Source organism: Erithacus rubecula (genome assembly GCF_903797595.1).
Source record: "Erithacus rubecula genome assembly, chromosome: 13".
Taxonomy (NCBI): domain Eukaryota; kingdom Metazoa; phylum Chordata; class Aves; order Passeriformes; family Muscicapidae; genus Erithacus; species Erithacus rubecula.
The window spans coordinates 15,176,704-15,187,983 of NC_136665.1; the positions used below are offsets into that span (position 1 = coordinate 15,176,704).

The 11,280-nt window shown below is 42.5% G+C and overlaps 1 protein-coding gene across 1 annotated transcript; it reads left to right on the top strand.

Annotated features, from left to right (window-relative positions):
* Window positions 1-422: 422 nt before the first annotated feature.
* Window positions 423-9,710, top strand: KBTBD8 (kelch repeat and BTB domain containing 8). The gene is made up of 4 exons (XM_079317438.1): window positions 423-552; window positions 1,803-2,013; window positions 2,639-3,753; window positions 5,988-9,710. Exons 1-4 carry the CDS (start codon window positions 537-539, stop codon window positions 6,449-6,451), a joined length of 1,806 nt encoding a protein of 601 aa, XP_079173564.1. The 5' UTR covers window positions 423-536; the 3' UTR covers window positions 6,452-9,710.
* Window positions 9,711-11,280: the final 1,570 nt, after the last annotated feature.

Here is an 11,280-nt window from a genome sequence, read left to right on the forward strand (position 1 = left end):
GATCAATTCAACCTCGCAAAGTTATGGGCCCGACATCCTGACGCTTCCCTGCCCCTGAGCACATCCTTGCAGCATTAGGACGCTGGCAGGTGTTTCTGTGCCCCGTCCTGCGGGTTTTCAGCAGGGATTGTGGCTGGAGGGGGTAATTTTTTCCTCTGGAGAGGCCATTTGTGCCGGCTGTCCCTGGAGAGGAGGGAACAGCCTCCAAACCGCCGGGACAAGGCCCAGCCCGAGGCCCCAAAATGGCGGCTCGCCCGCAGGCGCCGCCACCTCGTTGCTAAGCGACGGGCAGAGCCCGCCTTCCCCCGAGAACTACAACTCCCAGGCACCCCGCTGCGGGGGGACTACAACTCCCGGCAGGCACCACGCGGCGGAGGCGGCCGGCCGGCACTACATATCCCGGCAGGCCGCGGGGGCGGCGGCCAATCGGCGCCGTTGGTGCTGCGGGGTGCGCGGCCGGCGCTGAGCGGGGGAAGCGGCGCGGTGACATTTCCTGCCGGGCCGCCCCCGGAGCCGCTGCCCGAGCGGGGCCCAGGATGGCAGCGCTGGGAGGTCGGTGCGGGGCCACGGGGGAGCGCCCGGTGCCGGGGGGAGGGTCCTGGTGAAGGGTATCGGCGCCTGTGTGTTGAGGGGTGTCCGTGGGGGGGTGGCGATGAGGGGGTTCGGGCCTGTGCCGGGGGAGCACCGTGTGAGGGGCTCGGGGTGCCCGGGCTGGGAGGGGCAGCGGTGCTCGGCTGTGGGAGGTGATGGCGAGGGCTGTGTGGCACAGGGGTGCGAGCAGTGCGCTCGGTGAGGGGCAGTGGGGGCTGTCCCGTCACGGACCCCCTGCTGTGGGAGGGGGCGCAGCCGGGGAAGGGAGCGGGGCTGATAAAAGGCTTTATGAAAACGGGTGTGCTCTCTCTCCTCTTCGCCCCTTTGTGTTGCCTAAATTTTGTTGGAAGCGCTCTGTTGCAGTCAGCAGCTTTACCTGATTTGCAGCTCCTGCCACCTAATGTTTTTCTTTTGAGCTCTCCTTTGTTATTGTTGTTGCGTAAAAATTTTGGTGCTATTGCGAAACAGATTTTTGTGCTTGAGCTATTGCTCAATTTTCACTTTGGGATTTACCTCATTAGGCTTATCACATGTTATTTAGCAGCATATGCTCTACTAAATATGTTTCCACGGTGATAGATGAGCTCCTTCACACCTGAGAAATTTCAAATTATAATTCAGTTTTATTTGTAGAGAAAACATATAACTGTATGTACAAATTTATGTGTCTTTAAGTTTGTTGCCCAGCAGACTTACTATAGGGCTGTTTCTTCATGAGCTACTGCTCCAACCATTACTTGTGAAAGGCAGGAGCCAGTTCCTGTTTCAAATGTGAAGTTAAATATTTACAGACAGACTTGTGTAATGGTGGGGTAGGTTGGGGACTTATTTTATTCCTCTGTGTCCCTTTTCATTTACAGGTCAATAATTGTGTCTTGACTTTATTTCCCCTTCCCCAGTTGTATGAAGTATTTGTATTGTTTTCCTTAATGGCTATAAACTTTATAGGGGTATAAACTTTATAGTTGAATGGTAACTGACACATGCATTGTGAAAAGGAACAAAAGGTATTGAGGTATCTTTATTTATTTGCTCTCCCTTGAAAATGTTTGGCTTGCTGTTGATGGCTGATGATGTTGAGAAAGTATGGAACATCAGTTTGTGCAAATTGTTGGTCATGCATGGGTTTTGAGCACGTGTATGAAATTTTTGGAGGCTCTTTTTTTTTGTTGTTGGTTGTTTTCTGTTAAAGCTTCAATTTTGCTTTGTAGAACCAAGTCAGTTTTCACAAACACTGAACGGAGTTCCTCCCTCAAACCAAGTCACCAGTGGAATGGACCCCTTCCATGCTTGTAGTATTCTCCAGCAGCTGAAGACCATGTATGATGAAGGACAGCTGACAGATATTGTGGTGGAAGTGGATCATGGGAAAACATTCTCCTGTCATAGGAATGTTCTTGCTGCAATCAGTCCTTATTTCAGGTACAACTGTGCATTGTTCTAGTGGTGATCAAAGCAGAAAGAATATTGGTATAGGTGTGATTTTTAAACATTTCTCATTTAATGCAAATAAGTTTTGTGTATTTTTAGGTAATACAGTGCACCTAGCAAGTAAAGGTTATTGTTCTCTTAAGGTTAATGAATTATCTGTATCTATTTCTCAAAGGAAAGTTTCATTGAGGAAAATGTCACACAGTTTTAAATCAAGCAAAACTGCCTCTGGTACTGAGAGTATCAGAGGTACAGTAAGAGCATATTGAAACTACTTGTTTTCTTTTCAAGCTACATATTTTGGTGTGTTAGAGTGCACATATGAAATAACTAGTTGAAAGTTAAATGCAAAGACTGATATGCCAAGAGCTTTGCTTGTAAATTCAGTGAATTTTAGCGTGGGCTTAGTGAGATAGTTAAGCGAGAAGTTCTCCCTTTGTTTCTGCAAGTGTAGAAATGATCTCAAATCTAGGTACCACACCAGGAAGGTTTAACACCTGTGATGAATGTATTTATGCTGATGGAGGTTCAAACACACTGGGACTGGCTGCACAATATATTTAATTTAGTGCCTGTAGTTGACAGCACACAAACTGCTGGGTGTTTTCCTTTGCAGATCGATGTTCACGAGTGGCCTTACCGAGAGCACGCAGAAGGAAGTTCGGATCGTTGGTGTGGAAGCAGAGTCCATGCATTTAGTGTTGAACTATGCATATACCTCCAGAGTAGTGCTGACAGAGGCCAACGTTCAAGCTTTGTTCACTGCAGCCAGTATCTTCCAGATCCCTTCCATACAAGACCAGTGTGCTAAATACATGATCAGTCACTTGGACCCACAGAACTCCATTGGGGTGTTCATCTTTGCTGATCACTATGGCCATCAGGAACTCAAAGACAGGTCACAAGACTACATTCGCAAGAAGTTTCTGAGTGTCACCAAAGAGCAAGAGTTTCTTCAGTTGAGAAAAGACCAACTGATAAGTATCCTCAACAGTGATGATTTAAATGTAGATAAAGAAGAACACGTTTATGAGAGCATTATAAGGTGGTTTGAGCACGAACAAAATAAGAGAGAAGTGCACCTTCCAGAAATATTTGCCAAATGCATCCGTATGCCTCTGTTGGACGAGAGGTTTTTAGAGAAAATCCCTCCCGCCTTTGCACAGGCGATGGCCAAAAGCTGCGTGCAAAAGGGACAACCCAGTGCCAACGGCTACACGCAGCGGCTTGGAATGACCGCTTCCGAAATGATCATTTGCTTTGATGCTGCCCACAAACACTCAGGAAAGAAGCAAACAGTGCCTTGTTTAGATTCGGTCACAGGGAGAGTGTTTAAACTATGCAAGCCGCCAAACGACTTGAGGGAGGTGGGGATTCTGGTGTCCCCCGATAACGACATTTACATTGCGGGTGGTTACAGGCCCAGCAGCAGCGAGGTGTCCATCGACCACCGAGCCGAGAGTGATTTCTGGATGTACGATCACTCTGGCAACAGGTGGATTCCCAAGGCTCCTCTGCTGCGGGCCAGAATCGGCTGCAAGTTGGTTCACTGCTGTGGGAAGCTGTACGCCATCGGGGGCAGAGTCTATGAAGGAGATGGGCGGAACTCCCTCAAGTCTGTGGAGTGCTATGACAGCCGGGAGAACTGCTGGACAGCTGTGTGTCCCATGCCCGTAGCTATGGAGTTCCACAGTGCTGTGGAGTATAAGGATAACATCTATGTGCTACAGGGTAAGGTGGTTTGGCTGCCTCTGTGCTGTTCTATTCTTCATCCTGACTCTGCTTTCTTAAGCAATTTGGGAAAACCCCTTGGGTGGAGGGGGGGAAAATAGAAAGAGGGAGGTTGCTGCTTGAATTCTCATGCCCTGGGAATGTGTCACTAAGTTGTAGTACTGAGTTATTGCACAGATGGTATTTTGTGGTATTCTGAGTCAACAGTACAGTATTAAACTTAATTCTGAAAATTCTTCATTAAATCTTTATATGGGTGAAATGCACCAGCGTTTGTCCTATGAAAAAGCACTTTGCATTTTATTTGGCTAAAGTTGAGAAAATTCCTGGTGTCTTTGTTCTTGGTGGCTTGTAAAAGTTGATTCACAACTAAGTTTTCGTTTCCTGCCCTACCCTGCTTTCTGAAGTCATCTCAGAAACTAGAAAGAGAAAGCATCTCTCTTAGTTACCTCTGTTTCTTTGGTCAGTAATTACTGTACTGCCTTTACATTCAGTGCACACTGAAAAATGCTGAGGCTGTGGTAAGAGGCCCACAGAGTGGCAAGAAGGAAGAGGGGAGAGGTGTCCCAGTTTTGTTTTGCTGAGGGCCACCTCTGTAAACACCTGCACAAGTTGAGGACTCATGCACACCAGCTCCTTCTTGGGTCACTTCCATGCAAAGCTGGACCATGGGGAAGAAACAGGATAGAGTACTGTAAGGTCCTTGTTGTTAATTAGAAGTTAACATTATTTCTTGACTTTGCATTTGTGATTTTCCATGTGACTTGCAATTTTCTTCTTCCATTGCTTCTGTATCATGATTTACTCTTGTTGGTTGTGGCTTTAAACTAAAAATTTTTATGTTAAAAAGTTCTCTAAATCTCTCTCTTGAGTCAGATGTCTGCTTTAGGTGGTTAGAAAGGAATGCTGGAAGAATACTAAACTTAGTATTTATTCTTTTAACGTTTCTTAGAACTGATAAAAGGTGGATGATACTATTATAACCTACAGAATAAGAGTGCACCTTGTTCATAAATTTTAGCTGCCCTGATTCTGTGCTTCAGTGCTTTTAGTGGCCACTGATTGTTCATCTAAATAAGCTACTTGTGTGCTAACCAGCAAATTCCAAAGGATAGTGTTATGGGTGGCTAGAAAAAGCTTTGATTGAGTTGTGCTATAGCACAAAGAGGTAAGCTTTTAGTAGTTTTTCTAGGGAAACCTCAGAAGTTGGAAGTAGTCAATAAGAATTGATGAGAGTGTGAAAATGCTTATGGAATGCAATTGTCAGTCACAGGAGACTGCACTGTGGAACAAAACTGAATAATCAAAATTAATATTATGTGTAAGACTTAATCTCTTAAACTGTTCCACTAATTTTACTGTCTCACTTCTGTTTTCTTTGTTATACTTGAGGTGCTTGGTCACACAACAGCTTGGTTAAAACTCTTAAGATAGCCATGTGAAATCATATATAATTTGAATTATGCTAGTATTTGGCAGATGTCAGGCCCTTCTCCCACTGGACTTTACAAAAGTCAAGGTGGTCTTTATCCATGTTCTTTTCATGAAATGTAAGAGCATGAGATTTTGGTCATCTAAACTTCCTGTCTCTGCAGTCTGTAGCTGCTGCTCTGTGCACTGAGCACAGAGAGAAGTTTTTTATAACCTAACCACAAACCTAACTGTGATTCAGTAGCTTCATGCAGGTTCTCACCTGGTTTCCTTTTAAGCAAATCAGCCTAAATGTGCAACCCAGCCACCTGATACCAGTAGCTTCAACATCTGTGTGCAGTATATGACAATTCAGGGTTTGAAAGCTGCTAAACCTGAGCAAATAATTGTGAGGCTCCCCATCTGCAGATGGCACATTGTGAAGATGTTAAAGAGTGAAATAAATGTACTTCAGACATTTCAAGGCTGGAGTCTTGAAAGGTTTTGTCACAAATTAATAAACATGGTTTAGAAGTAATAAAGGGTACCTAGAAACTGTGTAAAATGTATTTCTAATAGGCTTCAGATTCTCTCTGTTTCAGCTGAAACAAACTCAATGTAGTTTTAGTCATGCTGTTAGTATTTTTGTAAAGCACCAAAAGGAAAGCAGTTGATGGTGCTGGGGTGTTTGTTTTGGGATCCAGGCTCTAGAAAACATAGAACATTTCTGTCTGTGGAAGAACATTGCTGAGAGCTTCACTACCACACGACTGTTACCCCATTAACAAATCATGAGCTCCCTTTGACTTTTCCTGTCTTTTCAGGGGAGTTTTTCCTTTGCTACGACCCTCAGAAGGATTACTGGGGCTTTCTGACCCCGATGACTGTGCCTAGGATCCAGGGCTTGGCCACTGTGTACAACGACTCCATCTACTACATCGCGGGCACGTGCGGCAACCACCAGCGCGTGTTCACCGTCGAGGCCTACGACATCGAGCAGAACAAATGGACTCGGAAAAAAGACTTCCCCTGCGACCAGTCCATCAATCCATACATCAAACTTGTTCTCCTCAAAAACAAACTCCATCTCTTTGTCAGAGCTACTCAAGTCACTGTTGAAGAGCACGTTTTCAGAACCAGCAGGAAGAATTCACTCTACCAGTACGATGAGGTCACTGACCAATGGCAGAAAGTCTACGAGACTCCAGACAGGCTCTGGGATTTAGGCCGGCATTTTGAATGTGTTGTTGCTAAATTGTATCCGCAGTGTCTTCAGAAAGTTATTTAAATTTTTTTTGTTTTTTCTTTTCTCAGTAACGGGCCTTAGTGATTTCAGTGGTAATTTGATGCTAGAGAAAACATGTCTTAAAAGAAAACAAAGAAATTCTGTCAGTATTTATTGTAAGATGAAACAGACAGTTTTTTTTTGTATATGGGGATGGGTGCTCTTTAAAGGTTGCAGTCCGGGGAGGGAATTGTTGGTTCAGTTTCATATTTACTGATATTTTCCTGGGAAATGAGAAGGAGGTTACAAAGTGCAATTATCAGCATTTTTTTTTTCTGGTAAACACTTAATCATGTCATACTAAAGGGTTTTTTTGTGGTAAAAGCAAATTAAGTGGAAGAGCCAGCATAACTATGCACTACAGTGAAAGAAAATCTAGCATTAATAGTTAAGGATGTCCAAGATGTGTTGAAGTGACTTTTCTTCTTTTTCTCTTTTTTTCATTTTTTTTTTTTTAAATACGGGTAAAATTTGAGGCAATATCACTAAGTTTTGTTGCTTTTTATTTTATTTTTTTTTTAAATATAGATTTAAAGTACATAGAGAGGAATGGTAGATCCTGATTCATAATGAGCTCTTCTTTTTGTACTGTTTTTGAAGTCTGCTAAGATGTTTGTGATGTTGTTTGTGCACTGCAATTTGGGAGAAAAACTCAAGTCAGAATTGGATTGTGGAGTACCTTTGCCCCGGATGGAGGCCTGTTCCTATTGTACCAGTTCCTGTCTGTGGATTTTTGTTGAGATTGAGCTTAATGGTAGTGGGGGAAAAAACCCAACACCTTTTTTTTGCCACATAGGTGTAGTGCTGTAAAAACTTTTTTTTTTTTTTTTGTTTGAAACACTGATTAAAACCTTTTTTTTTTTTTCACCCCGTAAAGGGCTTTAACCCAAAATTTGATGGTGCTAGTACATTTTTAATACTTGTTTGTCTGAACTGGGCCAGCCTTCTGCTACTGTTTGAGACAGCCTGTTATTTTCCATGGAGTGTGTGTCTGTCTTCAGGCCCTGTCCTGTCATCAGATTGTCTTTTCTAACATAACATTTTTACTGCAGTGGTGTTCTTGCACAGAATGGTGACAGGATATGGCCTTAATAATGCTGATTCTCTTTTAGTTTTTCTCTTTGTGTGGAGTGTTCATTCTGTCTCCACTACAGTACAGTGCTATGTGCACAGTTGGCATGTGCTCTGGTGATTTGGAAAAGTGTGGTTTAACTTTGCAAGTTGTTTTTCTTTTCTCTTTGCAGTCAAGCCCCCAACTATCTTCTATTTCCTTCTGATCTATAATGTGAAAAATTGCACTACTGAGCTGTCAGCATTATCCAGTGTGTATGAGAGCAAAATTGACAATAAGCATCTATAGCTTAAATAATCTTTGAGGAAATACAGAATAAGGAATATATTGCAACATTTTTCTTGATGTATTTAACATTTAACTTATTTTTAAAAAGTAAGTAAGTTCAAAGTTCAGCCTCTACTTCAGTAGTGAAAATTGGATTTCAAAGGGAAAAGAGGATTCCTAAAACTTGCATCAGCTGTAATTTACCAGGTTTCTTACAGCTCTACTTTTTGCAGAGTTTTAAGTTATCTTACTGTTTCCTGTTTTTTTCCTGTTGACCTAAGTAAACCAGTTAACTTGACATGGCACTGGCCACCACTGCCTAAAAGTGCTTACCATTATCTGGCTTAACAGCTGATACTTCAGTCAGCCAAATATTTAGCTCATTGTTTATCCCCCTGGCATGGCTGAGGATTTGGATAATGTTTGTTTACTACGTGGTCTTCCTGATCCCAAATGGAATCTTCCTAATACATGAAAATACTTGCCTGGTTCTATTTATTAATTCTTGCACAAAAATGTTTGAGAGGCAAAAGCAAACAAAAAACTGTGAAATGAAAAGCAAAATAAAAATGCCTCTTTGCATTACATACCTCATCTTCCAGAGATTCACCAAACTCTTCTTCCAACGCGAGCACCTGCATTTTGGTTTGGTTTTTTTTTCCTGAATTTGGCAATTCTTGCTGAGACTGCATTTTCCAACAGTAGTGAGGTGTTTTGCTTCTTTGTTTAGTTTTATCTATATGCATAGCCAAGAATAAGGGGTTTCTGAAAAGTACAACTAATTTAATTTTTAGCTAATGATCCTTAGTCCTTGGCTAGCTCTCTTTGTGCTGTTGTAGGCCTCTAGCTGCAAGCTTTCTGAAGCACCCTCCCTAACAGTGTTGCATTTGTGTGTAAGACCCCTTTTTTTTTTTTTTTTTTTTTTTTTTTTTGCAAAGTGTTATGTAACTTTTTCCTTCTTTGTTTGTTTTTCTTTGTTTTCCTTTTTTTTTTTTTTTGAGCTTGGTTGAATATTTACAAGATTTCTTGCTGCTTTTTGACAATCTATATTTATTTAGTAGAACAAATTTCAATATATTACTTGAAACTATGAAATAGAATTGAGTTAGCAGTTGACTGGTCATGTGATGTATAGAAGTACAATATGCTGTGGTTAATTCTGCAGTAGGTTTGTTAATTTTGTTTATCTGCACTAAAGTACGAAGATCTCCATTCTGTTTAACCATTCAAACTGAGGGTGTGATCCAAGTCTGTCATGTGTTTGAAAGCTAAATCCTGGAACTTGCTGTGGGAGTAGAATATACTAAATCTTTTGCATGAGGAGTTTGTTGAGACAGTAATGTAGCTGTGACATTTTGCCAATTCTTAAATGCTTCTACGTTATGCTCAAAGTCAGATTCCTGGTAATGTTTTGCTTTAGAGTCAGGCTTAAGAAAACTTGCACAGCACAAAAAAAAAATAATTGCACCAAAGGTACTGATAATATTTGAGCAGTAATCTGTACATTTTGCTCATCTGGAATTTTTTTTTTCAGTTTTTATTTCCCTTTATGAAATGAATTTCTAGTGTTGTAAGAACTTAGGTGAGTGTAAATCTCTTCCAAAATTATTAGTTACTTTAGAAGGAAACATTTTGTAATTTCCACTTGCTTCCATCAATGAAATTTAGAAAAACTCAAAGCAGTTTTGGTGCACCAGACATGCAGTGTGTGTATGTTCTACAAGAGATCCAAGAGCTCCCTGTTTGTGAGGCTGTTGAGAAGTGGCATCCAACATTCAGTGCTCAGGTATGTTAGTAAGAAGTACTGTAGTCCTATGAGGGCAAATGTGTGGATTTTTAAACATTTTGCCATAATTGCACAATTTTGCATTTTTTCTTAATGTCATGTTATGTTTCTTAAAATAAACCTATTGTTGAAATACAGTGGAGTTCAACTGTTTTTGTGACAAATTAGTGTGCATTTTAGTAAATTTCTGGAAATTAATGATGTATTTTTGTTTGTTCTTGTATTTCTGCACTTGTGCCTCACCTGTGTGTAATGTCTTTTTTTTTTTTTTTAAGGTGGAAGGTGCTTTATTCTTTTGTCTCATTCCTTGTGGCTGTTCAGGTGTAACTTCTCATTTGCCTGCACTCAGGTGACGTGTTCTTTCCCTTCTCCTTGCCTTTGTCTGCAGCTGGCATCCCAGCAGGAGAGTGTCACATGAGGTTTTCCAGCCTGACAACACTGTCTATTGGAAAGCCCCAACCCCCTTCACACTGAATTTCCCAGCACCTTTCCTGCAGAGCTGGGAACTGCCTTTCAGAGCAAAGCTCCAACATTATTTGTGGTTTCTGCTGCAGTGATTGTGCTTAGCAGAACTGCTTGGGCATGATACCAGCTGTTTGAGAATCTTTGTTCCATTCCATAGATCCTCATGGCCAGGGGTGATGCCAGGAAAGCACCATGGAATTCTCTTGTTTGAGAGGATGAGAACAGGTGGCCAGGCTCTCCAGGCAGTGCCAGGGCTCTGAGCTCCTGTGGCTGCAGAGCTGTGCTGAAGTGTTGCTGTGCAGAGCTGCTCTGGGTGGGACACACAGTCCAGGAAGGATCATGGATCTGCTGGCAGCACTTGGAGTGTATCAGAGTCTGAACTGGGGTGGATGGTGGGTGAGTCCAGACTTAGGGGCTCTGCTCATAGGGCAGCCTGGCAAGGGTGGCCTGCTGTGGGTGTTTGCTGCAGGCCATGGAGCACCAGAGGATGAGGCTTTCTGCAGGCAGCCTCTTCAGAGGCTTGGAACAATCCCATAGGAACAGGCCCTGCAGGGAACAGGTGTCCAAGAGAGCTGGTTTATACTAAAGGATCACTTCCTTCAGGATCTAAAATGATGTAACCTGGTGAACAACAAATTGGGTAAAAGAGATTCAAAAAGGAATTCAGTTCCTGCATAAGCAGGAAATACACAGGAGGTGGAAGCAGGATCAGGACAGGAGTATTTCAGCCATGCTCTTGGAGTCCTTAATTTCTGCTGTAATGGCAAAGAACGTGGATTGTCCCCCAGTGCCCCAAGTTCCTGTGGAGCTCTTGTGAAATCCTTTCAATGCTGGCACGTGTTAGAGTGCCAGTGCTCCAACAGAAGTGATCACTTTGCACGGTCAGGTTAACCTGCTCAGGTGCAAGGAGGGTGAGCAGCGAGCTGGGGAGCCACAGGTTTGCAAATGATTATACTCTTTTAAGTGTCAATAAGGATTTTCCTTCTTTGGATACTAAAGTAAGTTCCAAGGCATTTTTTTTTTTTAAGAGAGAAGTAGCTGAGCCCTTGAGAGATTCTTTCAGTCTGCAGGTTGTGGGTGGAATTATTTGCTGGGCATGTTTTTGCCTTCAGACATCCTTTTGAAAATGAGTCACGTTAATTTGGAAGTGTCTGCTGAAGGACAGGAACACACAAACCCCTGCATACCCCTAAAAACGAAGTAGCATTAGTTAAATGAGCAGTTGCACTGTGTCTGTGGCCC

What these genes read in the sequence shown, in the direction of transcription:
- KBTBD8 (XM_079317438.1), top strand. An exon ending in GCAATCAGTCCTTATTTCAG is followed by an intron (nt 2,014 to 2,638) that starts GTACAACTGTGC and finishes TTTCCTTTGCAG; the next exon opens with ATCGATGTTCACGAGTGGCC. An exon ending in TAACATCTATGTGCTACAGG is followed by an intron (nt 3,754 to 5,987) that starts GTAAGGTGGTTT and finishes CTGTCTTTTCAG; the next exon opens with GGGAGTTTTTCCTTTGCTAC.